This window comes from Canis lupus, chromosome 31, assembly GCF_011100685.1.
Source record: "Canis lupus familiaris isolate Mischka breed German Shepherd chromosome 31, alternate assembly UU_Cfam_GSD_1.0, whole genome shotgun sequence".
NCBI lineage: Eukaryota > Metazoa > Chordata > Mammalia > Carnivora > Canidae > Canis > Canis lupus.
The window spans coordinates 38,936,271-38,963,271 of NC_049252.1; the positions used below are offsets into that span (position 1 = coordinate 38,936,271).

Consider the following 27,001-nt stretch of genomic DNA (forward strand, 5'->3'; position numbering starts at 1 on the left):
TGCCTCTGGCTCCGGTCATGACCTCAAGGTCCTGGAATCCAGTCCTGCTCCCTGCTCAGCGGGGCACCTCCCTCCCCCTCCCTGCTTGTACTCACTCTTGCTCTCTTTCAAATAAAATTAAATCTTAAGGGCAGCCCAGGTGGCTCAGTGGTTTAGCGCCGCCTTCAGCCTAGGGCGTGACCCCAGGGTCCTGGGATAGAGTCCCAGGTCGGGCTCCCTGCGTGGAGCCTCCTTCTCCCTCTTGCCTGTGTCTCTGCCTCTCTCTCGCTCTCTCTCTGTCTGTCTATCATGAATAACTAGATAAAATCTTTTTTAAAAAAAAATAAATCTTAAAAAAACACCCAGAGGCAAATATGGCCACACCTGCCCCCAGCTGAGCCCCAACAGAGGAGGCCGCGCAGAGGGGGGTCGGGGCCGCCCTGAGGTGCATCTGAGCATCTCTGGGGAAGCCGGCAGGGGTCCCACCCCCACCCGCGGCCGTGCTGGAAGCGTAGTGGGCAAGGACCCAAGTGCCTCAGCCCTGCGGCCTGGATGCTGCAAACCCCAGGAGCTGCTTCTGCAAACTGCAATGTGCTTCTCAGGCTCTAAGTAAAAAGGGCCACTAGGTTTGCAGGCAGCTCGTCATTATGAGTCGGATCCTCAGGAGCCCTCACCCCAGCCGGTGGGGCCTGTGCGGGAGCAGGTGCACAGGGGGGCTCGGGTGCCCTAAACCTTCCCTCGGGAGTCTCCCTGGGGGTGGCCGGCAGCCCTCACGGGCTCGAACTCCTGCCCACTCAGGTGCTCCGCCCACGGCTGCTGTGACGCCAGGCAACGGGAAAGCGGGCACAGAGCAGAGCCCTGCATCCCGGGTCAGTGACGGGAGGGGAAAGGGAGCCTCGGCTCCTCCGCCCCCTAAATCCAAGGCCTGTTGTATCTCAGAGCAAGAAGGGGCACAGCGCTGCCCCCCCACCAGGCCCTGTGCGTGTGGATGCTCCTGCCCGCCCTCTGCACAGCATCCTCCCTAAGATGCCAGCCACCCAAGCAGCCCTCCCACGACCCCTGGGTGCAACAGGCTCCAGCAGCCCCTCGGGCCTCCCCCTGCCTCCCTTCCCTCAGGTCCCAGGAGCAGGGAGTGGGTGTAGGGGAGGCCGTGCTGGGCTCAAGGGCACGTGGGCCTGGTGTGGGTCCCCGCCTGTGGCTGGGGCCCCTTCCTTGGCCCTCCTGACACCCCCACCCCCACAGGTCAGGCTAGGGCAGGATCAGGAGCCCCTCCATGCTTGGCCTGTGCTCTAACCCATGTCAGGGAGCGCAGGTCTCCGAAGGGACACAACTGGCCCTGAGACCCTGGGGTGGCACACTGGGGTGGTAGGGCAGGACCGGGGGCTTGGGGAGAAGCGGGGTCCAGGGCCCCAGCGTCCCCACTTCCACCTCACAGGGACGGGCCACCGCCTGGCTTCTCCCACACAAACAGGAGCTCATTACGGTTTCTCATTTAGATCTTTTTTTTTTTTAAAAAAAAGAGCATTTATCTAAAGCAACTACCTAGACAACTGGCCTCATCTGTTTACCCACAGCCTTGCCCAGCGGGGCCTGAGTCCCCAGGGCTGGCGTCTGGGGCCCCTCACTGGTCCCCAGGGATAAGCAGGGCCTGTCTCCCAAGGGGGGTTGACAGTGGGGAGGCCTGGTGGGCATGTGAGCTCCCCCCGCCCGCCACATGTGGGCAGGGGACAGCAGACCAGCCCACAGTGCCCAGCAGCTGCCTGAGTGTCCCCAGCAGGCCAGGGACAGGGCCACAGCACCTAGCAGGGCAGAGGGGCACAGTCCCTGGGCCTCCGCCACCCAAGCCAAGGCCCCCCTGAGGCAGGCAGCCCCCCAGGGGCAGGTCACAGGGACGCGCTGTGCAGGGCTCCCCGTTAGTCAGTGGCTCTGAACGCTGGCATCGCCCAAGGGGTGGGCCCCCTGCCACGGGGTCAGTGGGGGAGTCCGGTCTGAGATGCACAGGCCCCAGGGTGCGGAGGACGATGGCGAGTGGCCTCTGGTGTCGGAGGAGTCTGGCCTCCCGGTGGCCGCGCTGCGTCAGGCTTTGGCCTCGGGCTGCGGGTGCTGCTCCGGGGAGGTCTGTGGCGGGGCTGTGGGCTGCAGGTTGCTGAGGCCACTGCTTTGTGTGCTCAGCATGGGTATGGCCTTCTCTGCAGGGCTACCTGGCTCCGGGGGCGCACGGCGGGCCTCCTGGATGTGCTGCACGATCACCAGGATGGCCCCCAAGAGGTAGATGACAAACAGCACGAGGAAGTACCCGAAGTAGATGAGGAACTAGAACAGAGGAGGTGGAGGTCAGAGGTCAGCCGGGAGCAGCCCCCCGCCCCCATCCACGGCCCCGGGGGCGCCCACCCTGGCGCCATCCCCATGTCAGTGCGGCCCCCCCAAGGCGCTCTGCTCTTTTCTGACAACATGAGCCTCGCGTGGTGGGCCGAGTTCCCACGGCGGCCGGTGCTCGGGGCCCTGTGCGCGGGAGCCCCTCAGGAGCGCAGGCGAGCCCAGCCCCGAGCACCAAGCCAGTTTCCACCCCGGGGACGGCACCCACAGCTGGGGACGTCTCTCCTGACTCGCGTGACCGCCGGGGCGGGGTCCTGGGTGGTTTCCGGCGTCCGTGGGCCAGGCAGGCTGCATCCTGCCTGAGACCGTGGCACTCTGCGCCCGCAGGCCCCTGGCTGGCCCCCTTCCAGGACTCTGCTTCCAGGGGACGGAGCAGACAGGTTTTCCCCATTCCTCCCCGACTGTGGCTAAAACCCTGGACATTATGCACAGAACACATGTAAGAAGGTCGCTCAGAAAGGTGGTGGGCAGTACACCTGCCAGAGCGCGGGAGGCCGAGGAGAACGCAGCAGGGCGTCCCCTGGGCTTTAACTTCGTGCTGCGCTTATTTTTAGAAATGAAGAAACCAGCAATCCAGAAAAGCCAGCTGATGAAGGAAATAAACTCCAATAAAAGCTGTTCTTCTGACCAAAGGACGAGGCGAGGGACAGGCCAGCAGGACAGGGAACAGATAGGTGGACCACCTGACCCCAGCCAGACCCCACCCTCATTGCCCAGACTGGAACCAGGCCCCAGGCCCCTGCAGGTGGTGGTGCTCAAGGCGCAGTGGGCACAGAGACCACACAGAAGCCTGGACTCTCACTCTCACTCTCCCCAAGCCCCCACCCTGCAAGAGTGAGGACCTACTGTCACCCAGAGGCAGCAAGAACACCGCACCCCCGGCGGGGTCACTGCAGGCCACGTGAGAAGCGGTAACAAGGCCCTCAGGCCGCTCCTAACTGCTGGAGACTGGAGGCCAGTCCCCGCCCAGCAGTAATGAGGAGCCCCCTTCTCCACCCCTCAGTCAGGAGGGCTGAGTCGGGAGCCTGTTACCTGGCGTAACAGGGCACACGTTCCCAACCTCCTCTGCTAGAGCAGCGTCAGGCGAAGCCAGTTAAAGGTGGACGGCTGCAGTAGATCCACATCTTACACCATAATGTCCAAAACGTCCATGTTTCAATCGATCACTCAGCCTACTTAGAACCACAAAGATCGCTAACTGGATGGATACGGGCAACAGACAGGGACACTGAGATGACATGGACATTAAGGGATCGGAGAAAGACTAAAGCAGCCAAGACGAAAATGCTTCGACAAGCAATAGCACACTGGGAACAGAGGAAAACCTCTAAGAAATATAAAGGATAAAGAACAGAACTGAAAATGCAAGAACCCAACTAAAAACTCCATGAATGGCCCCAACAGCAGAACAGACGGGACAGAGAAAGCTGGGAGATGGGGCGACGGAAATCGCCAAATCAGAAGCAGAGCCTCAACACCTTTTATGACAACATGGGACGCCGTGTCACGGGGATCCCACAAAAAGACAGAGGACGGGACTGGGAAAGTCCTTGAGGAGATAGTGGCTGAACACTCCCCAAATTTGGTAAGAGACATAAACCTACAGATTCGAGACACAAAGGAACCACAAACACTGTATTTAAGCTTCTGAAAGCCAAAGGCAAAGAAAGGAAAAATTATGAAAGCAGCCGGAAAAAAGCGACAGTGGATCTTTCATCAGAAGCCACGAAGACCACAAGGAACGGATACGGTTTTCAGTTACAAGATAAAAACTATTAACGTAGATGCCTATATCCAGCGATGATCGTCTTTAGGACTAAAAAGAAAATCATGACGCTCTCAGGAAAAGGACAAACTAAGAGGCAAATTTGTCACCAGCCAACAGACCCTAAAAGAATGGCTTATAGGAGGTGCTCTACGCAGAAAGGAGAAACCCCGGACCAAGGGAAAGAGAAATAACACAGTGAGTCAAACCACACGTCAATAAGACTTCCCTTCTCCGCTAGAATTCTCTAAATGTTTGATGGTCAAAGCAAAAGTCAGAACCCACGTCATGTGGCTGTACTGGTACATGGAGAAAACGCTTAAGACAACTGTAGTATGGACGGTAGGAGGAGGTGAGATGTCTATACTTGACTCACAATGGTCATTTAACACATAAAACCCCGTCAAAAGAGCTTTATCAAGAGATACACTCAAATAACACAACAGATTAACCGAAGTGAAATCCTGAAGAACGTGCCAACAGTCCATAGGATGGCATAAAAAAGTAAAACGCAGAGAAGAAGCAAAGCAAAAATGGTAGGGCGGCCTAGAACTCGAACACGTCGATCATTACACTAACTGTAGACGGACCAAATTCACCAGGTAAGACAGATGTTAGCAGAATAGATTAGAAAACATGACTCAACCATGTGTGGTCCTACAAGAAACTGATGTCAAATACAGTGATGCAGTCGGGTAACAAGTAAAGGGGCAGGAGAGAATATTATCACGCAAACATTACGTTAACTCAGGTAAAGCAGACTTCAGAGAAAAGAAAATAACCAGAGGCAGAGAAGGACTTTCCATTCCGTAACGATCAGATCAGAAACTCAGGCCGTCGAAACGCACAGGAATTCCCAGGGCGTGTGCGACAGTTGGCAGCTGCAAACTGTGAATCGAAAACGTGATGGAACGGAGAGGAGAAACAGCCAAAACACACACAAAGATGGAGATGCCAACACCCCTCTGCCAACAATGGAATGAGACAAAAATCACAAGGACAGAGAACAAATCAACGACAGGATCTAAGTGGAATTTATAAAACACTCCGCCCGACAACAGCAGGATTCACAGCCTTTTCGAGGATCCACGTAACACGTAACAAGACGGACCACATCCTGGGCCTTAAAACCAACCCCAACAAATTTAAAAGGGCTGAAATCAGATAGACTGTATTCTCTGATCACAAAATAGAACAGAAATAGGAATCAGTAACAAAGATACAAGAAAACAGCTGGAAAATAAACAAAACCCTTTGAAATAATTATAGGTAGAGACAGCGGAAGCTGCACGGGAATGAACAAAAACGGAAATGCAACCCTCGGGTCTGTGGGATGCAGCTAAGGCAGCCGTGGGAGGGAAATGCATAGCACTTGATGCAAATGTCACAACAGCAGCCTCGGGACACCTCGGTGGCTCAGCGGTTTGGTGCCTGCCTTTGGCCCGGGGCGTGATCCTGGAGACCTGGGATCGAGTCAAGCATTGGGCTCCCTGCATGGAGCCTGCTTCTCTCCCTCTGCCTGTGTCTCTGCCTCTCTCTATCTCTCATTAATAAATAAATAAAATCTTTAAAAAAAAATAAAACTAAAAAACAGCACCCTTGTCATTAATCTAAGTTCCCATCTCAAGGACCTAGGAAAAGATCAACAATATAAATGTAAACCGAGTACGAGAAAGGAAATGATAAAGAGGAAGTTGGAGCCAGTTGCAGCAAGGTTAGAGCAGCAAATAAACAGCGTCACGACAAAACCTCAGTCAGACGGTGAGACTAACACTCACGTATCGGCTGTATCTCTGTATCTTCACGGCGAACACACAGATCCTGCTATGAACTGAACTGCGTCCCTCCCGAAAGCCACTTGTGGAAGCCCCAGCCCGGTGTGACTGTATCTGGAGACAAGGCCTTCTAAGGAGCTGATCAAGGTCCAAAGGGGTCCGAACAGTAGTGACCTCAGAGGGAGGCAGACACCAGACGTGCACACATACACGGAAGGCCACGTGAGGACAGAGAAGACCACATCCACTGGCCAATGAGCTCCTCAGGAGGCACCAGCCCTGCTCACACCTCGACCCCAGGCTTCTAGCGTCCAGGACTTGGAGACATAAATTCTGTTTGAGCCACTGGGTCTACGGGATTCTGCTGCCGCAGCCCTAGCTGAAAAAATGTAGACGCTAAAATCAAAAATATGGTATCATATTCACAGCTGCTCAGAAAACAACGAAATACTCAGGCATAAACCTACCATAGCAGGTAGCTTTGCTGAAAACTGCAAAATGCTGAAAGAAATCAAGGAAGTTCTAAATAAAAGACAGGGCAGCCCGGGTGGCTCAGCGGTTCAGCGCCTGCCTTCAGCCCAGGGCATGATCCTGGAGTCCCGGGATCGAGTCCCACATCGGGCTCCCTGCCTGGAGCCTGCTTCTCCCTCTGCCTGTGTCTCTCCCTCTCTCTCTGTACCTCTCATTAATAAATAAATAAAATCTTAAAAAAAAAAGCTATAAAACCTATAGGGTTTTTTGTTTTTTTAAGAAAGGGAGGGGGATGAGGGGCAGAGGGGGAGAGAACCTCAGGCAGGCTCCACGCCCAGTGCAAAGACCAATGCAGGACTCGATCTCAAGACCCTGAGATCATGACCCGAGTGGAAATCAAGATTCCGATGACTGACTACCTGAGCCGGGCCAGGCGCCCCATTTACATTTATTTATTCAGTGATCTCTCGACTCAAGGTGGGGCTGGAACTCACAGCCCTCAGATGAAGAGTTCACGTGTTCTTCCAACAGAGCCCACCATGTGCTCCCAAGCCATAAAACTTCAAAAAAGATATTGGGGAAAACCTTCGAGAGCCTGGGTTATGTGAAAAGTTCTTATATTTGGAGGCAAAACCCAGACTGATCCATAAAAGGGAGAAACAGATCAAACTTCACCAAAATCACCAAAACTGAAGCTCTGTTCTGCAGATGCCCTGTGAGGAGGGGAAGCCGGGCGGCAGCTACGGGGAAGGTGTGTGAACCCTGAGACGTGCAGGAGCTACAGATGCCACGTGCGTCCTGACTCCCCCAGAGCCCCACCACGAGTACCCGACCGTGGGCCGGGAGCTCAGCCGTCAACACGGCGACGCGGCAGGCTGTCCACTACGCGCCGTGCTCGGACGAGGAGCTCCAGGAAACACCAGGAAAACCGTAACGAGAACATCCACAGCGCCGAAGCCGGACAAAGTCCACACGCTTCACCACAGCCACCAGCGGCGTCCACGCCCATCCGACGGCCGGGGGAGCGTCCGGCCCACACCACCGCCTCCTGAGGACCGGGGGAAACGCGCGCCCCGCGACCTGCCGTAGGAACAAAAACGGAGCCGCCACCCAGGAAAACAGCTCAGCGCCAACTTCCAAACGACGCGCCCCCACCTCTGGGCACTTGTCCACATAGGCGGGAACCGACGTCCAGGGTTTAAAGCACCTTTAATCGCAACAGCCAGAAACTGGGAGCCAGCCGGGGCCTCCTCGGGGGGCAGGTGCAGCGGCCGGGCCGCCTCCCAGCAGAGCACAGTGGGGACGGACCCACGCAGTGAGCACGTGGAGCTCGGGGCGCAGGCTGAGAAAGCCCGCCCCGCAGTGACAGACGGCGGTTCCCTGTAAATGACACCCGTGGAAGGGGAAGGGCAGAAAGGGCGGGTGGGTGGGGAGGGCACGGGGCTCCCCCACCTGTGTGCAGTCAGCCCCCGTCGGGCTGCTGCCCCGCGAGCCTGCGTCACCTCCCACACCACCCAGGACCACTCTGAAGGCCTCACGCAAGAACCAAGCAAAGCTGGGCCTGCCCCCACTTGCTGCACCCCAGACCCCACCAGTCTCCAGCCCGGGCGCCGGCTCCTCACCACCGTGAGGGTAACGAAGGCCACCATCGCCCAGCAGGGTCTCCCAGCCACAGGGGTCCTGCCTCCAGCCCCCGACCACATCACAGAAGGACCCCCCCGGGAGAGCATCACAGGGACAGGTCCCCACGGGCTGGGGGGGCGGTCCGTGGAGTTCCCGCAGCCCCGCGACCCGGGAGCCCAGACACGGGCCTCACCCTGATTTCCCGCTCCCCCCGAAGGACGCTGGTTCCACGCACCCCGCCCAGCCCTGCTGCCCGGGGACCCCGCCCGGCCTCTGCGGGCCCTTGCTGGGGCTCGGCCTGAACCGTCCTGAACCGCAGCTCTGTCATCCCAGGATACGCCCCTCTTTGCTGTTCTGACGTTAAGGTCAAGAGCACTCGGGACGAGCCGAAGAGCTCCCGGCCGTGAACGGGGACGGCGAGCGAGAGGCGGGGATGCCGTTCCCTGTGGCTCCCGTCAGCATGTCCAATCGTGAGCTGACCGCCCGCTCCTAGATTGGTTTTCTAACTGGGAAACGAGACCAACAGGGGAAGACCAACGTCTTTTCTGTCCACCTGACCCGGCACGTCCGGGCGCCACCACGTGGGACAGCCCAGCCCCCCTCCCGGCTTCTAGGCCCGCTGCCCCGGCCCCCGGACAGGTCAGGGCCGCCAGGAGGTGGGGTCGCCGCCCCTCCTGCACGCTGTCCCCTGCTGACTCTCGCCGGCCCGAGACCACCGAGTCACACGGGTGAGTGTCTCCAACCCCACAGGGAGCAGGAACTTTTAAGCTTTTCTCTGAGCTTGAGGACACTGAGAACCTGCTCCAGGTGGCTCGAGGGAAGGGACCGGAGAGAGCCCAGCGTGCACCAGCGTCGACCCCGCCCGGTCCACCTTCCTGGCTCGCGTGTAGCAGACCCGTGAGCCGGGGCCCGGGTCCGACAGGCTCTGACGCAAAGGGCAGTGAGTGTAACCTCACGGGGAAAGGGCTCCCGGCCACGCAGCCAGCCCTCGGGACGTCGGCCAGCCCAGGGGGGGGCGGACAGGGCGGTCAGGGCTCCTCCAGGAAGGACCACACCTGGGCCGGCCTCAGGGGCCCCGGGGGGCCTAATGGGGTCGGCCGTGCGCTGCCCACAGGGCATCCCCTCCCTTCCCCTCCCGGCTCGGGGCTTCCTGCTCCTGCTCCCACTCCAGTCTGGGTGTCTGGCCGGAAATGCCCGGCCCACCCTGTGCACGTCCCCACCCTCCACAGTGCACCCACGGTCCAGACCTTTGGGGTGGGCGATGCCGCTGGCCAGACCCCCCCGGCCCCAGGGGCTCCCCCCACCCGGCAGTGGGGCTGAACCGGGCTCACCTGCGAGTGGACCGGGAGGCCCAGGCCCCGCTTGTCAGAAACAATGAGGGTGATGATGGTCTTGAGGACGGTGGCGAGGAATGTGTTGACCCCGAAGACCAGGGCACAGAGCTCCTTAGAGAGGGAAGACGCGATCTGAAAACTGAACGGAAAGCGGCCGAGGTCAGGCTCAGCGGGGGATTGAGAAGCGCCCCAGCACTAAGGGGGAGCGGCAGGACGGGCCGGCACTCAGGCCACCCACACTCCGGGCCCCGTGACTCCGAGACCAGGAGCCCCCCCAGGGGACGTTCAAAACGGGTCCTGGTAGTTCTGGGACAGAGGTGGTCATCCTCATGAGACCGTGCAGCGCCCCACGCGGAGGGTTCTGGAAGCAGGGTCGTCGTTAAGTGACTGGATGAGAACAGAAGGGTAAATCGAGGCAGGAGGAAGGAGCGCGCACCCAGCTCTGCGTCCTGCGCACAGAAATGAACATCTGAAGGTCCTTCCCTTTAAAAGCCCCAAAGCAAAAAAAAATAAAATAAAATAAAAAAATAAAAATAAAAGCCCCAAAGCGCCTCTAGAAACAAGTAACGGCAGAGACCCTGTGAAGCCCTGCAAGGCGGGGAGCGGACGTGCCCGGAGGCCTCTCGGGGGACAGAGGCCGAGCAGGGCGGGGGAGCGAGGGCAGGACGGCACAGCCGAGGTCCCAGGGAGGCCCCGGCGGGCGCATCCCCACAGGCAGAGGCCACGCCGCCCCCTGCACGGCTCCCAAGCCCCCGGCCCCAAGCGGGAGAAACCCAGGGGAGCCGCGGGGCCCATGGGAGGCTCCCCCCGCACGCCACTGACCCGAGAGGGACGAGGACACAGTCCCCAGGGGGAGCCACCCCCGCTGTCCCCATGGAAGGCCGGCGGGCTAGCAGGGCCACCACGCACGTGCCCCGTATCTACCGGCACCCACTTTCCAAGGCCCACGCCCCGGCCTGTCCCCTTCCGGGACCCCTCTGAGGCCGTCGTCCCGACACGAAGAAACGAGTGACAAGATCCCGCTCTCAGGGCCGTGGGGGGAAAACCCGGCACACGGCAGCCCGGTCACCGGGGGCCTCGGCGAGGGGACCAGTGACACCTGCCCATGACCCCACCACAGCCACGCGGGCAGGACGGGGGGGCCAGTGCGACCTGCGCCAGGCCAGACACCCGATGCCAGGCACCCGGCTGCGGCAGTGAGGCTGGGGGGGGGTGGGCAGGAGGCGTCTCCTCCCCCCTGCACCTGCCGCCTATGTTGCGTGACCTTCTCGGCGCTTTTTGCAAATGACAAAACGTCCAAGGAGGACGTAAAGCCAGTGGCTGCAGTCACAGCCGCCGGCCCGGAGCCCTTCCCCGCCGCCGGGGACAGCACGGGGGCGCCCGGCCGAGGAAGCGCGTCTGGGACACCTGGCGGCCGAGGGGGCGGGCGTCCGGGGGGAGAAGGAAGGCCGCCCGGGGCAGCGGACGGGGTGCAGAGCGCGGCGGGCGGGCGGCACTTCGGGGAGGCGGCTCCAAGCCGCGGGGAGCCCGGGGCGACCAGGAGGGCCCCGCCGTCCCCAGGGGTGAGGCGCAGAGGGGAACGGGGCCGGCAGCGGGGGAAGGGGGCGTCACACACCCAGGCCCACCCGCCGGCGCAGGGGGCACATGCGTGTAACGGGGCACGTGGGGCATCAGCTTCGTGAAAGGGTCAGTTCAAGGAGCACAGACAACCTTGGCAGCAAGCAGGACGTGGGCCAGAGAAGATTCTGGAAAGCACGGGTGGGCCGAGGGCAGCTCTGGGGACATCCCTGGGCAGGAAGAGGAGATCCCGGGGGTGCGAGGAATGCGAGGGCACCGGGAGGGCCCTGGGCGGAGGGCGAGCTGGACGGCTGGCCACCACCCCCCGGCCGTGCGTCCCTGCCCCGCCGCGACGAGGACCAGACAGGCCTCGAGCACCGCGGACGGGCCCACAGCGCTTGGCATTGGTGAGGCGGCGCCGAGGCTGCTGCTGTGGACGCCACGTGGCCTCCGTGGGGGCAGCAGAGGGGACGGCGCCCGGGCCAGGCTGTGTGCCCGGCTCAGGGCCACGGAAGCCAGGACGGGCTGCGCCGAGGACCGCGGACACCGGGGCCCAGCGGACGGCACCCTGGGGTCACCGCCCTCCGGAGGTGAGCAAGTGCACACCCCACCGGCTCACGCCGCCCGCACGGTCCCCTTCGGCTGCCCCCACGGAGGCCACGCGGAATGTCCTGGAAGGGGCCTCTCAGCAGACGCGGGAGGTCGGTCCGGCCGCCCCCGCCCACAGGAGGGAGGAGCGTGGCCTCGGCTGCCCGGCTCCGCCCGTTCCTGGGCCTGGCGCTGCAGGGACACCCAGGCCGCGGCCTCACCAGACACCCCCGCGGGTCGACTCACGTGGCGATGGGCACCAGGAACTGGTAGGCCCCACGGAAGAGCACGAAGGCCACGTAGCACAGCCAGATGCTGTTGGTGCTGTACATGAGGAACACCAGCCCCGCCTGCACCGCCGTCACGCTCGCGATCACCAGCTTCGCCCACAGCGCCCAGCGGATCTTCACGAAGCCCGCGGAGAAGGAGGTGATGGCACCTGGGGAGACAGGGCGCGTCAGGGCCGCCCGGGGGCGCGGGCGGGGGGGCGGGGCGGGGGCCGGGGCGTACCCAGCAGCGTGGACGCCGCGTCGGCCGCGCCGTTGTAGACGGTGGTGGTGTGGACCACGTTCCACAGGATGTGCGCGTAGTAGACGATCAGGTAGTAGGCCGCCGAGTTAAAGACCCACCAGAGGGACCAGAGGCGCAGCTGCGGCTGCCGCAGGCTGTCCCCCAGCTCCCGGAGCATGCGCACCAGCGTCCAGTCCCGCCAGGCCCCCAGCCGCGCCGCGCCCCGCGGGGCGTCCGGGTTCATGCGGTCCAGCTCGGAGGGCGAGGCCCCGCTCCGGGCCGGGCCGTCGCGGTTGAAGAAGAGGCTGCGCCGGGGGCGCTTCAGGAACAGGGCGAGGACCAGGCTGAAGATGAGGAGGCCCAGCGAGACGTAGTTGAGCGTGGAGAAGGACACCCGGCCCAGGGTGACGAGCAGCTGGCCCAGCACGGAGCTGGTGAAGACGCCGAGCAGCACGGCGGCGCGCGAGTAGCCGGCCATGCGCTGGTAGCGGGCGGGGCGCACGAGCGAGAAGACGTAGGAGGAGTAGGCGATGCGCGCGGCCATGGTGACGCTGTAGAAGAGCTCCATGCACTGCATGTGCCGCACCGACGTGCCCAGCAGCAGCAGCAGCCACACGGCCACGTAGCTCAGGCCCTGCAGCACCAGCACCGGCTTGTAGCGCAGGTAGTCGGTGAGCAGGAACACGGGCACCAGCACCAGCAGGTAGCAGTACGACAGCACCGGCGTGATCTCGTTGGTGACCTGTGGGACGGCAGGCTCGGGACACCGCCTCCGGGGCCGCGCCGGAGGACGCGGGACGTGCGCCACCCTAGGTCTCCCTTCAGGAGACGGCCACGCGACCAGGCTTCTCCTGGGGGGCACGGACCGTCCTCGCTCGCGCTGACGCGCTGCCCTCCCGGGGAGGAGGGCCTCAGGCCACGGGTTTCGGAGCAGGAGGAGGGGAGAAGCCACAAGGGGAACGGGCGGCGAGCAGGCCACGGGGCGGGGACCCGCAGCCAGCCCGCTCCGTCCCAGGGCGCAGGGCGCACCCAGGGGAGCCCGGTCCCCGCCCACCACCAGACCCCACCACGCGGCTCCGGCCACGGATCGGATCCCCCGGGCAGGCACCCCGCGGCCTCCGGGCAGAACCCCGACCTGCCCACGGAGCATCCCGGAGCCCAGGCTGCCCTCGACCCCCACGAGCACACCAAGCGCCCTAGCACAGCCCTGGGTCAGCAGTGGGGCCGTGCCGCGCCCGCCACCTACAGGCTCGGGGCCGCTGGGTGGAGCCGTGCCCGTCCCAGGGTGTCTGCACCCCTGCCTGGCCTCAGGTGGTCGCGGGATGAGTGTGAAGCAGCGTTCCTGGGGCTGTGCCCAGGACCCCCGACTGGGCCCCGCGTGGACGAGCCTCGGGTGCTGAGGAAGGCTGTCGGGACCTGCTGACACACGGCCCCTGCCCGGCGGCCTCCTGAACCTGCGCAGCCACAGGGGAGCCCAGGTGACCGCACGGTGTGGTCCGCACGACGGCGTGCACATACACCCCGGGACACGGAGACGCCGAGTGCAGGTCGTCCCAGGGGAACGAGTACCCCCCGCGGGGCACCGGGACCTGCGGGGTCCAGCCCGTGAGCACGGTGTCCAGGAACATCAAACAGCCCCTCCGCGACGACACCCCACGGCTCACTACAGAGCCCACAGGCTGGAGACCAGAGACCCAGGAGGACCAGCCACTGGCCTCCCTCCTCAGCGGGGTCCCCAGGCTGGGCAGGCAAACTGGCAGCAGACGCGGCTGACCCGTGTCGTCCTTGGACGGTGCTGAGTGGCACCCCAAGGCCCTGGGGCAGGTGGCATCTGTCAAGCGGCCTGGCAGCGGCACAAGGACAGCCTCCGACCGGCCCGAGCCCAGTGTCGCCTGGACGGGTTCCCAGCACCCTGCTGTGTGGACGGGCCAGGGCCAGGCCGACGGGGAAACACAGGATCGGTGCCCAGATCCGCATCCAGGTGGCTTCAGGGCAGCCGCTTCTCTGACGGGCAGACTCGGCTGGGCCCCAGAAAGCAGCCGGTGGGTGGGGTGGGGTGGGTGGGGGTGGGCAGCAAGGACCCCGAGCGACCAGAACTCCACACCCCGGCCTCACAGGACGCCCGAGCAAAGCGATGGGCCCAGCCCAGCCTGGGAGAAACAGGTGACGTCAGGCAGTCCGGCCCCCAGGACAGGCCGCAGCAGACCCCGCGGGAAGGTGTGGACGCGGCCCAGCGGGCAGCGACACCGGGTAGGTGACAGCCAGGGACGGCCAGGCCCGCCGGCCACGGCGCACACCAGGGAAAACACAAGCCAGCGGCACGTCGGCCCTTCCCAGCTATCAGATGGGCAGACTCAGCAGAGCGGATCCCCGCTGGCCCGGGAGACGGGAAGGCAGCCACGCGTGCGGCGGGAGCAGGGGGCCGTGCCGGCGACACCCGCAGCGGCGATTCCCTGGGGTGACAAACCAGAGGCCGCCTAAGCACCAGGCGACCCGTGGTCCAGCCCCGGGTGCGCGGAGCTCAGGGCGGCCTGGACGTGCGTGACACACCCCGGCGAGGCCTCGGCTCCGCCCCGCACGCCCGGCCCTCCCCGTGGGCAGCGGCCAGCCTCTGCCGTCCCTCCGAGGACATCCCCGGGGCCGCTGGGGCGGCTCGGTTCTGGAACCGACCACGCTGGACAGCTGAACAGCCCGCACCACGGGGTCCACGTACATCCACGCGGTTCCCAGCGACGGCCGTTTGGAACCACGGGGTTGCCTCCTCCTCTAGCTCATGTTACTACGAGAACACACGGCGTGTGACGCACGTGCCCCGTGAACCACGTCATTAATTACGTCGTGGGCACGGCTGCTGGTCGGCACTAGGCTGGCTGCCAAGTTCTAGGGAAGCCAAGAGTCACAGCACGGGGGTGGGCTCCCCTCGCCCGAGCTCTTCAAGGGCCACTTCCCAGGCAGCCTGAGCGCGCAGGTGCCTCCCAAACTGCCGCACACGTTTCTCCAGTTTTCACGGAGCTGCACCTACGTGCTTCTTCCTTAAGTGACCCCCGGCGCGGACGAGCCCCCGGCCCGTGGGTGAGCGAGGGAGGTGAGGGACGGGTTCCTCGGAGGAGGCCCAGAGGTGACCAGCTCGCAGTCAGCGGCGGCCGCGGCATCAGATGCCACCACACACGCGCGGGGTGTGAGCTCCCGTGAGCCAGACACGCGTGTGTTTCCATTTCTCCCTGAGACGGCCACTCTGAGGGCCAGGCCTCGCCTGCACGGCCAGCCCAAGGGCTTACGGAATCCTGACGTCTGCAGGGCAAGGGGTCAGGCCCTCGGGGGGAGGCAGGGCGTCGGAGAAACCCAGCAGCAGAGATGCACAGGCTGGAGGGGAAGACGAGGCCGGGGGCGGGGGGGGGGGGAGGGGGGCGAGCGGGACCAGCGGGCCGGGGGGTGGGGGGCCCCGAGCTGGGAGCTGGGAAAGCAGCCCTGGACAGAAGGCCCGACCTCCCGGTCACGCAGCAGCCCCGCGGCTCGCTCTGATGCCGTGGCCCTGCTCCTCCCTGCCCCCCTCCCGGCCCCCACTCCTCCCGGCCCCCACTCCTCCCGGCCCCCACTCCTCCCGGCCCCCACTCCTCCCGGCCCCAGGGTGTAAGTCATTAGCCAAGTTTCAGCAGGAGACCTGGCCGCCCTGAGCCAGCAAGTATGAGGAACATTCCAGAGTCTTCTCTTCAGACAAAGGGCACGGAGGTCCGGGCAGGAAGCCCTCCCCCCAGGGAGGCCGCGGGGGCAGGGGGCAGGGTGTGGGGTACGGGTGCCTCCTCCCCGCGCTCAGACCCTCAGCAGGTGCGAAGGTGCCCCTTGGGGGCGGGCGGCGGGAACCCCAACACCACGCGGCCACCGGACCTCGCGGGCTCAGCTGCCCCAGGCCAGGGAGCGCCCCCGAGCTCGCCCCCACCTGCCGCGCCCACGCACCTGCTCCAGCGTGAAGTTCTTATCGGGGCCCAGGAGGTAGGGCGTGATGAAGCTCTCCCCGGGCCGCAGCTGGGCCATGAAGCCGTAGAAGCACAAGTAGAACACCAGGCACCTCCAGGGCTTGCGCTCCGCGTCCGGCCCCGGCTCCGGCTCCAGGGCCGCCTGCTTCTGCGCCAGCGGGCCGGAGGGCACCATGCTGCCCGGGCCCCCCGCAGCCCCGGAGGAGGCGATGCCGGTCCTGGAAGAGGAGCCAAGAGTCAGGGCAGCTCCCCCCGCACCCCATGGGCCCCCCGCCCTCCCCGGAAACTCCCCGGGCCCTCACAGGGTTAGGATTCTACGTCCACACAGGGAGGGGCCCCACGAGCCCCACACCTGAGAATCGCCAGGAGCTCCTAACAACCCAGACGCCAGGCCCACCGAGCCCAGGCTGCTTCACCCCGTACCTCACCAGCCATGGGGGGGCAGGGGGGTCCTTAAACATTAACCAGCTCAAACCAAACACAACTTAAAATCCAGTCTCCCAGGCACACCAGACTCCTCGCACGTGCTCAAGTGGGCGGCCGTGGCCCCAGCTGGGCCCGACTCCCCGGCAGGAGAGGTCCCGGGGTGTAGCCGGCGTCCTGCGTCACGGCACCCAGACGGAACTACCGTAGTGTCACCCGGCCCCACAACAGCTCAGGGCTGGGGGAGTCCCCGCTGGGACGCCAGGCACACACCGGGCCACCGTACGGGCCGTCCGTGGGGGGCTGGTGACCCCAACTGCCACCGATCTCTGGGGACACGGCAGATGGGGCCTGCAGTAAAGCTGACTGCGGGCGACAAGGGCAGAGGGAGAGCAGGAGCCTTGTGGGGGTGACCCTGGCAGCCCAAGGCTCCCCTGAAGAGAGGCAGCCAGAGGCGCGGGCCGCCAGGTGGACTGTCCAGCCCCGGGTCCCCAAGGGCACTTCGGGTAGAGCTAGAAGCAGCATCGGCTAGAGCGCTGGGTCACGCGGGGAGAACCCTCCGTCCAGAAGGCCCCGTTCCCCAGCCCCCTAACCTACTCTAACAAGGACAGGACTCAGTTCCGCGTCTGTCTGTCCAGCCGTTACGATGTCTCTACCTAGAATACCGGCTTTGCACAGCGTTGGCGTAAATCCCTTTTTATTTTTTAGAATTTTATTCGTTCATTCATTCATTCATTCATGAGAGAGGCAGAGACACAGGCAGAGGGAGAAGCAGGCTCCATGCAGGGAGCCCAGTAGACTCGATCCCTGGGCCGACTAAACCGCTGAGCCCCCCCCCCCCCCCCCCCCCCCCCCCCCCCGGCTGCCCATAAATCCCTTTTTAAATCAGCAAGTCAAAAGCAGGCAGCCAGGAGCTGTGTGGGGAGCTCAGGTGGGGAGCTTGGCAGCCCCGAGGCTCCGCAGGGCAGGGGCAGGGCCGCCTGCAGGATGCTGGGATGGCTCCGCTCACGTCCGTGCGCTGTTCAAGACCGCAGACTGCGGAGGCCCTTCCAGGGTCAGGGACCACCCCCACCCCCTCCATCCTCCGTCCAGTTCCCAGCAGCCGGCACAGAAAGTTCCCAGGATGTGGGGCCAGCTGTGTGGGGCTGAGGGGGGGCCAGGACCCCAAGGAAGAGCCACCAGATTCCCAGAGACCGTCCAAGCAGGAAGCACTCCCACAGCCCCCAGGATGAGGTGACCGCAGGGGGCCCTCCCCAGCCAGGACCAGGAGGGCAGAGGGCAGAGGGCGCCCCCCACCCAGGCCCCAGGAGCAGGACCGGCCGCCTGCTAGGGGACGGAGCAGAGCAGCCCCCGAGGAGCCAGGCTGGCGGGTCCGGCTGTGGGGGCGACGGGACCAGCAGGGCAGGGCTGAGGCGCAGCTGCAAGAAGGCCGGGGCTTCCACGGGAGCGGAGGGGGGTCCCAGGAGTCACCAGGTCCTGGGGCGGCTCTTGAACACTCCAGGGGCCCCGTGGAACCGTCGGCCAGATGGGGGAGCAGTGATGCAACAGGAAGCCGTCGCATCCGGGGCACAGGCGCACGGGCTTCCGGGGCAGGCTCTGGACAGGCCTTTCCAGCCCCCGGGAGCCCGCCCCAGCCCTGGGAACGTTGCCCAGTGCAGGGCACAGAGGACCGACGACCCACCTCCCCAGAGGCCTCCCCCAGCTCTGTTCTTAGATCCCACGACGCAAAGGGTCCCCATGTCCCCAGAGCCCACTCCCAGCCCTGGGCTCCGTGTCCTGCACACACGTCCACCTCGGGGGACCACACTGTGTTCACGCTACACTTGGGGCCCAGGAGCCAGCCAGGTCTCCCGGGCAGGGGTCTCTCACCCCTACACGCACACCAGGAAGGGGGATGCAGGCTCCCTCTCCACCCCCCAGCCCGGCACCAGGGGCACCAGGGGCACCAGGGCCTGCGCTCCAAGGTCACACGTGGAGATGCCCCCCTGCACCAGACCACCTGTACTGCCCCACGGCTGGCCCAGCCTCCCCCGGGGCCAGAAAGGGCAGAGAAAACCCCGAGGAGCACAAAGGGCACCGGACCCTTGAGGGCGTCCCTATAAAAGTAGGCACTTGCGTTTCTGCTTCAGACAATCTTCCTGAGTGTTCGGAAAACCCGCCGCTCCTCCGACCTGGGGGTGGGGGACACAGCCCCGGACCGCCCTTCCCAGGCAGCTCCCGGATCCCCGACGGGCCCCACGGCAGGGGCGTGTGTGCTCACCCCTCCCAGCTCCAGTGCCACCAACAGGTGACCGAGAAGTAGGGCGGGCCGGCCACTGCAAGAGCCACCACGTGAGGTGGTTGGTGATAAAGCTGATCTCGCGGCGGAGACACCCTGGGGACAGGAGGTCTGGAATGTGCATCTCACACACTTGGGTCGGGGACTCCTGAAGCAGGCTGGACCACAGGTCACTCTGAACCCAGCCGGGCAGGGCAGGGTCACGGGGAGGACTGGGCCCCATCCCTGGAGCGCCGGCTGCCGCAGACACAGAGGCCAGGACGACAGAGCCCGACGTGAGGTCCGAGCCCCACGGCCCCAGTGCACCCGCCAGCCCAGGCCTCCCAGCAGAGGCCACCCGTGCCCATGACACAGGTTCCAAGACAAGCAACCCAGGAGCCCCGCCTGCGTCCAGGAGTGGACTTCGTCTGCCTCAGGTCCATCTGTTCACCTCACCCGAGCTGGGCGTAGTCGCCAGCCCCGACAGGCAGCCACCCGCCGTGGCTGTGACTCAGAGTCCTCTGGGAAAGGCGACCGCTCTCCTAAACGCACAGGCCCTTCCAGGCTCCCGCTGCAGGGAGGGAAGGGGGAGACCCCATCGCACGCTCCCAGCTAACAGTCCACATGGCACGGGGTGCCTGGCAGGTGGCAGGTGGCTGGCAGGAGCCCGACACCCTGCAACTTCAGGCCTCCTCAGGGCGACCAAAGGAGACACCAGCCCCCAGGGCAGTCACAGGAGAGACCCAGGCCCCCATCACCACCTCCAAGAGCAGGTGCTAACCTTTCCCACGGGGACCCTCCAGCCCCCATCTTGCCGGGTGGGGTGGGGGAGCCTGGAGCACCTGCTGCTGCTCCTGGCTCTGTCCCTCCAGGACCTCGTGAGCCCAGAGACCCCAAAACCAAAGCAAACAGCACCTGCCTCGCCGTCTTCTAACGCAGCCACCACTCTCCCCGGTTCACAAGGGGGGTTCCTTACATCCGCGGTGAAAAATCCTCCCCCCAGATCGTGTGACGTAGTTTCCCACTCCAAAGAGGAAAGTCAAGCCCTCTGGCCATCGCGGCTGTAGACACTCGACCCACAGGTTTAAAACCCCTGGGGGGGGGGGCGGGGGCTGGGGCAGGAAGGAATTAGAAGCACCAGGTCAGGACCAGGTAAGAAAACGAGCCACGCAGCGTAGCAGGGGGCAGCAGGGAGACAGCAGGGAGCCCTCAGGTGCGGGCTCTGGGCTCCTGGGCCTGCAGAGGCCAGAAGGGCCCCCCGCTCCCGCCCACAGAGGAAGCACCTGGTCACTTTGCAGGGCACCAGCAGGCAGCTCCCAACCCCACCAGCACTGGGGGGCAGAGTGGGAAACGGCTTTTTTGGGGGGTGCATTCGGGGTTGCTGAGCTGGCCGAGGTGTCAGCCTGCACGTGCAGACCAGGCAGGTGGGGGCTGGACGTGGCTGGACGGCCCGGGAGAGTGAAGAACCGCGGGAGCACACCTGCCTGCCTGGGCCACGAGCCTGACGACCCCGGCTCCCCCGACCCCGACCCCGGCTCCCCCTTGGCGGAGCCCGCGCGGTGCACCCGGCACAAGCTGCAAGCCCAGCCCCAGCCCCAGCTCCGCGCCCCCCCACCCCCGGCTCCTCCTCCTCCTCCTCCTCCGAGGAGCAACCGACCCCGCAGAGTCTGCGCGGGAGACACGGCTCCGTGCACCGGGCTGGGGGCCCGGGGACCCGCCTTGCCCCGGGGCGCACGTGCACGGGGGGCCCCGCGTCCACGCGGCCGGTGCCTCCGCGGGCAGGCCCCGGGGTCGGAGGGCGGCGCCCAGATCCAGGCGGCAGCACCTGCGGGCGATGCCCCGACCCTCCCTACGCGGCCGCGGACCTGCTCGCCCCGCGCCCCGCCCCCGCGCCTCGCCGGTACCTGCAAGGCGGGCGGCAGCTCCTCCGGGTGCACCGCGGGGCCGCGGACCCTGCTCCCCGCGCACGCGCCCTCCCGGCGCCCGGGGGCCGCCGCGGTCGCTGCCGGGAAAGACGGCGGGATGGCCACGCCCCCGACACGCCCGGCCACGCCCCGGGCCCGCCTGGCCACGCCCAGGCCACGCCCAGGCCACGCCCCCAGCGCGCCTGGCCACGCCCCCGGCCCCGCCCCAGCGCGCCACGCCGCCCGCCGCCCGGTCCCCGCCCCTGGTCACGCGGCCCCCTCGTGGCGCGGCCCCGAGCCCCGGACGCCGCGGTGGGGAGCCCGGCGCAGCCCCGCACGGTCAGCCGTGGGCTCAGCCCCTCGCACCGCCCTGGGCCGTCCCCCGCCGCCCACGCAGCCCCGTGCAGCTCCCCTGACCCCCCCATGCAGCCCCCCGCCCCCATGCAGCCGCCCCTGACTGTCCCTCCCTCCCCCCCACCCCCCACGCAGCCCCGTGCAGCTCCCCCCGTGCAGCCCCCTCGCCCCCATGCAGCCGCCCCGACTGTCCCTCGCTCCCCCCGCCCCCCACGCAGCCCCGTGCAGCCCCCCCACCCCCATGCAGCCGCCGTGGGCTGTCGCTCACTCCCCCCCACACCACCACCGCCACCCCCCTGCAGCCCCCCGCCCCCATGCAGCCGCCCCTGACTGTCCCTCCCTCCCCCCCACCCCCCACGCAGCCCCGTGCAGCCCCCCCACCCCCATGCAGCCCCCGTGGGCTGTGGCTCACTCCCCCCCACACCACCACCACCACCCCCCTGCAGCCCCCTCGCCCCCATGCAGCCACCCCCGACTGTCCTTCTTTCCCCCCGGCCCCCGTGCAGCCTCCCCCACCCCCGGGCTGTACTCACAGTGGACCGTGCCCTGACCCCACTCTGCTTTGGACCAACCCTTTGCACCCCCTTGGCCCTCAGCCTCCCCTGCCCCGCCCCCATGCAGCCCCCACTGGACCGTCTGGTTCCTCTGGTCTGTTCCCCTGTCCCTCCTCTCACCCCTCCCATGAACACCGGGCAGAACCACTCCTCCTGAAAACCCACTGGACCGCACTGCCCCACGCAGGCCCCACTGGGAGGCCCCTTCCAGAGCCCACTGAACCTACCTACACCTACCAGCCCGGCCCCCTGGCCACAGCAGCTCAGGTTCCAGAGGGAGGCCCTGCTGCCCCTGACGGGCTGTGACCGCCTCCTGCTGGAGTGCCAGCCCCTTGACCCCTGCTGGGGTTTACCCCGCCTGCCATCCCAAGCTACAAGTTCATGAGCTTTTGCTTTTTGGCTCATTTTACACGTTCCTTTTCTGGCTAACCCACAAGCTTAAGCCAGGGACATTGGTCCCTGTGCCAGGCAGGACAGAACTGCTGGGGTTTGGGCGAACTTCCCCTCCCCCCAGGCTGCCCGGCCTGTAGGATCCACCCTGACCCACTTTGGTCTGGTGGCTGCCTACGGACAGGGCACAGGCACCTGCTCTTGGGGTCACAGCAAGCCCCCTTCCTACCCAAATGCACCCAGTGCCTGAGTCCCAGCGGTGCTTCCCTGGGGTCCCCCTGTCAGCCATCCAGACTGCCCAAGAACCCACCAGGCTGGGGGGGAGGGGCAGTGGGGGAGGGGCAGTCTGGCCCCTGGGCTCCCAGGGAGGAGAATGAAGAGGGGCAAGCAGCCCCTGCGCCCCCACGGCCCCCAGGAAGCACGCAGCAAGGAGGTGTTAACCTCACAGCCAGTTGGGTCAGCACGATGAGCCCGTCTGGGAAGGCAGGGCCGTGGCTTGGGACCTGCGAGCTCGGGCGAAGCTATAGGCGAGTCCAACCAAGGCCGGGGACAAGAGTCCATGGGGCAGGAGGAGGGAGTTGGGGGGGTGCGGAACAAAAGTCCTTTCGGGGGGGGGGAGTGGGAAATCAGGGTGATGCCGGTGTCTGGGCTCCTGGCTGCGGGGACTCCACGAACTCCCCCTGTGGGGAACCTGTCCCTGTGATGCTTTCCCAGGAGGGTCCTTCTGTGGGGTCTGTGATGTAGTTGGGGGGCTGGAGGCAGGACCCCTGTGGCCGATAGACCCCGCTGGGGCAAGGTTGGCCTTCCTTGGGGAGGCCCCGGGCTGGGGGTGGGGCGGCAGGGGCAGGACCTGGGCCTCGTCCCTGTAGAGGAACATGAGACAGAGGAGTGACCAGGAGGGCGGCCCCCCTAGAGCAGAGGGGATCATGCCCGGGGCCTAGCAGGCACCCTGCGGGACCCATCCCCAGGAAGGGAGCAGCAGGTCCCGGAGGCCGGCGGCCATGGACCCCCCACGCCCCTGATCTCTCACTCTGGGGTCCAGAGAGGGCGAGAGCCTGTTAGAGAGGACTAGGGCCCCCTGGACAGCCCATGTCAGGCCACCCGCAGCCGGGGGACAGGGAACAGGGCTTTCAGCTGCTGACTGCTGAGTGTCGCAAACTGGCCACTTTCCTTCCCAGAAAAGTGGGTTTGTTTGAGGATAGCAGAAAAATGGAAATTCGGGACCTGCAAGGTGTGACACAACCACAGGAGGGTCCAGAGAACATAGGAAAGTTGCTGTACGGACAAAAAGGAGGAAGGTGGGAAGGGGCCGCTTTGAAGGAAAATCCACTGGAGGAAAGGGAGAGCCAGGTGGTGACGGCTTCTGATTGGCCGGGCCCTGGCTGTCCCCTCTGGCCGGGCCCTGGGTGTCCCCCGCTGGCCGGGCCCTGGCTCTCTCGTTGGCTGAGCTGTTGCCAGGGCAGGAGACGATCTTCCCCTGCTGGGGTAGTGCCCATGAGGGTCTGTAAGGGCTGGTGCACGCGAGCTCCGTCTTCACGGCTTCTCTATGGGAGGTTTTCCTTTATTATTTTTCACACGTGTAAACAGGTTCCCTGATGCAGTAAACTAAAATCCTCTCCCCTGCATAGTCCAACCTTTCACCTTCTGGGTCGCTGTTTCTTTAACTATATGTTAATCAGGCTGCTTTTTTGTGATTTTTTTTTATATCGAGATCATTGTGGGTCCATTTAGCACAGTGTCCCCTTCCCCCGACGGTGACATACTGCAGGGCCGTACAGCGAGATCAGAGGGGCGACATTAACCAACCTTAGAATTTAAAGGGGAAAAACTTGCTAAGGAGGAAGTGAGCCAGCAGACGCGGCTCTGAAGGCGCCAAACCGCGGAGCCACCCGGGCTGCCCGGTGATTTAGGTTTTATCGTTAAGAAGAAACAGGCCCCCAAACGGAATCGTTTGTGCGAAGCCCCACCGACGCTTAACCCCTGACCTAATTGCAGTTCCAGCCTCTCCCGGGAATGGAATTTTAAATCAATCCGTTCGGAATTTCCTGGTCAGCACTAATCCTCCTGATAAGGTAAAAGGTCATCGGCCTGATAAGACCCCTGCTTCGTAAGGGAAGGTGACCTTGCCGGAAATAATCCACCCTCAATTCCCTCGTCCCCTCTACCCCTGCTTTGCCTATAAAAACCTTCCTTCTGGTACAGTTTCTTGGAGCGCCCTTCCATCTGCTGGATGGGACGCTGCCCAAGTCAGGAATTGTTGAATAAAGCCAATGAGATCTTCCAATTTACTCCGCTGAATTTTGTTTTTAACGTCTTTTTTATATATATATAAAATGCAGTATGCATAGAGGGAATACACACTCCCCCCCCCAAAAAAAAAACACATGAAAAAAGTAGAAAGATGACACAGAACCAAGTTGCAAATTGAAGGTTGAAATGATTTCAAAAATGAAAATCACTTGGGCTGCACTGAAATCTTCATCCTATAAAATTAAACGTTAGTGAAACAAAAGGTGCCCGAGAACCCAACCAATCCCCAGTCCGCAGTGAGTCAGAGAGGAAGTCGGAGTTCGCGCTGCTCCTATTTATAGACCAGGGCCCCCACATCACGGACTCCCACAAGACCTAGCCCGGGGCCTTGGGAAAATTCACCGTAGATCGCTTGTATTTTTCTTGGTTCTATTATTAAAATTAAAGCAACATAGAGGTTAACGGAGAAACCCGAACGGAAAAGGAGCAACGAAGGGGGTGAACAAGAGAGACTGAAACAGAGTCAGGTGGGAGAAAAGAGCAAATGCATTCATTGGAAAGCAAGGAAAACTTCTTAAAATCCAAACTACGGTTCCTCGAAAAATAAAACGGAAAAAAAAAATGGCATGGAGAATGCTCTCGGCAACGGGACCACGGAACAAGATGAAAACGGGGTCCCTGGCAGCACAGAGGGAGGCGCTCAGCGTCTGGGGGTCCGGGGACCACGGCCGGACCGTGGGGGAGGGAGCAGAGGAAAGCCGCCCAGATCGCCAGCGTCAGGGATGAGGCCGGGCCGTCCTGGGGGGACACTCAGGCCGTGGGGGGCCGCTGCTGCCCAGACCTGCCCCCGCCCCCTGGTTACTGCAGGTCTGCCCCGGGCCCAGGGCCCAGGGGGAGCTTTTGGTGCTTGAAACTTGGCAAATACGTTTTCATTTCTGAGACTAAGTCAGACACAGTCGTGAAGGAAGTTCCAACGAGAAACCACCCTTCGTATCCAGAAATGTCACTTTAGGGACAGTGACATCGTCGGTGGGGTCTGGTAGGATGAGGACCCCTGGCTGCCACGGGGGTGGGGTCCGGGATCCAGGTCCCTGTGGGGCACCAGGAGGGCAGCCCCAAACCAGGGAGGTCTCAGACCCGGAGGAGGTGCCCTGGTGGGCGGGGAGCAGGGGGGCATCTCAGAGGATGCGTGGGGTCCGGGAGCCGGGAGGGTGGTCAGGTGGGGACAGGAAGTTCTGGGGGGGGGGCTGGTCAGTGCAGTTCATGCAGCAGTCTGGGCGTTCCAGGCCGAGTGCATCATCAGCCTGGGGTTCCCAGAGACAGACCCCACAGTGCAGGAGGCAGGGGGGTCTGCAACCCCAGAGAAGGGCTGGAGGGCGGGGTCTGCGTGGAAGGTGTCTGCAGAGGCACCCCCAGGCCTGTGTGGGGGTGTCAGGCTGCCCCACCCCAGCGCCTGACCTGTGTCCCCACGTGGAGGCTCCAGGACACTGTGTCCGACCTGTGACCAAGGGCCAGAGGCTGGAGCTCCGTCCGCCTCACTGCCCTCCCGCAGCAGCCCCTCCCTGACAGCCGCGGCCTGTGCCCCAGCTTGGTTCTCTGGGACCCCAGGTCACTGGGGCAGACCCCCCCCCGGGGGAGGGAGACGGGGAGCCCCCACTACCTGCCTCTGCCCGGCGCGGCAGTGCGGGCTTTCAGAAAAGCCGACTTTATTGGGGTGCAATTCACATGCAGGAAATCGCAGCCCTTGCACACCTGTAGCCCAGGGCGGGCGGGCGACACACCCTCACCTGGACGCCGCCCAGACGCGCAGCCCGACCTGGACCCCCCGGGCCTCAGGCCCGCGCCCAGCGGCTTCCCGCACACACAGCTGGATGTAGGGGGTCCGCGGCTGGTGGGGGGGTCCACCGAGGACTGGCCCAGCCGCCCCGGGCCGAGCTTGCCTCTTCCAGCAGTTTCCACGTACCGATATACCGTGTGTTCATCCTTCGTGCTGTGACAGGCGCCTGGGTTGCCTCCAGGCTCAGCGACTGTAAATGAAGCACCACCAACACCTGCGGCCGAGTTTTCGCGTGAACCTAAGCCCTCGCTTCCCGGAGTAGCCGCCCAGCGTGGACGGCGGGGCCACCCGGAGGTGGCGCGGACCTCACAGGAGCCTGCAGGCGCCTTCCCAGATGCCACCATCCCCGTCCATCCCCGGGTCCTCGCCGCCACGTGGGGCCGCCAGCCTCCCTGGTGGGTGGTCCTGCCTTGGGACCCGCGCCCCCAGATGGAGCCCATCCTCCTGCACGTGGCCTTCCTGCCTTTGCTCCATCTGCTCAGATCTTTCACGTATTTTAAAAATTGGGTTGTTGTGTGAGTCGTGGAGCGATGAGCTGTGACCCGGTCCTTCGCGAGCTGCGTGGTGTGGCGGGCCTGTTGCCTGGGTGGCCGAGTGGGGCGGAAGCCTGGGGTTTTGATGGGTCCTGAGTGTCCACTTCCCTTTTGTGAATATCGCCTGATGTTTCCTGAGAAATATTTGCCCCCCCCCAAGGTGGGGAAACCTCTCCTGTGGGGTCATCCAGCACAGCACCGCTGGCGGCCAGGGAGGGGCTGCTCAGGGCCACTCCTGCCCCAGCCCTGGGCCGACGCTTGGAGCTGATGTTTACACTTCATTTTAATTTATTATTTTTTTTAAGATTTTATTTATTTATTCACGAGAGACACAGAGAGAGAGAGAGAGGCAGAGACACAGGCAGAGGGAGAAGCAGGCTCCACGCAGGGAGCCCAACGGGGGACTCGATCCTGGATCCCAGGATCATGCCCTGAGCCAAAGGCAGAGACACCCAATCACTGAGCCATCCAGGCGTCCCAAGGCTTTTTTTAAAAAAAGTGTTTTACAGATTTTGGCTGTAAGATGAGGCCCATCACCCGCTTCAAA

The 27,001-nt window shown here is 64.0% G+C and overlaps 1 protein-coding gene across 3 annotated transcripts; it reads right to left on the bottom strand.

The window, feature by feature from the left end:
* Positions 1 to 1,457: 1,457 nt before the first annotated feature.
* Positions 1,458 to 21,754, bottom strand: SLC19A1 (solute carrier family 19 member 1). Of its 3 annotated transcripts, none has more exons than XM_038581670.1 (6): positions 21,672 to 21,754; positions 15,933 to 16,170; positions 11,979 to 12,720; positions 11,715 to 11,907; positions 9,321 to 9,462; positions 1,458 to 2,292 (listed from the first exon to the last, which is right to left on the bottom strand). In XM_038581670.1, exons 2-6 carry the CDS (start codon positions 16,125 to 16,127, stop codon positions 2,056 to 2,058), a joined length of 1,509 nt encoding a protein of 502 aa, XP_038437598.1. In that variant the 5' UTR covers positions 16,128 to 16,170; positions 21,672 to 21,754; the 3' UTR covers positions 1,458 to 2,055. The 3 variants fall into 3 exon arrangements, with proteins under 3 accessions (XP_038437598.1, XP_038437596.1, XP_038437597.1); XM_038581668.1 differs by lacking the exon at positions 21,672 to 21,754 and adding an exon at positions 20,537 to 20,613; XM_038581669.1 differs by lacking the exon at positions 21,672 to 21,754 and adding an exon at positions 19,548 to 19,701.
* Between the last annotated feature and the right edge of the window lie 5,247 nt (positions 21,755 to 27,001).

Bases quoted from the DNA above. Each gene is read 5' to 3' on its own strand.
- SLC19A1 (XM_038581670.1), bottom strand. From the start codon at position 16,127: ATGGTGCCCTCCGGCCCGCTGGCGCAGAAGCAGGCGGCCCTGGAGCCG. The intron at 11,908-11,978 runs GTACGCCCCGGC...CTGTCTCCCCAG, and splicing joins CGCGGCGTCCACGCTGCTGG to GTGCCATCACCTCCTTCTCC. The intron at 2,293-9,320 runs GTGAGCCCGGTT...CCTCTGTTCTAG, and splicing joins GCCTCCCGGTCCACTCGCAG to TTCCTCATCTACTTCGGGTA.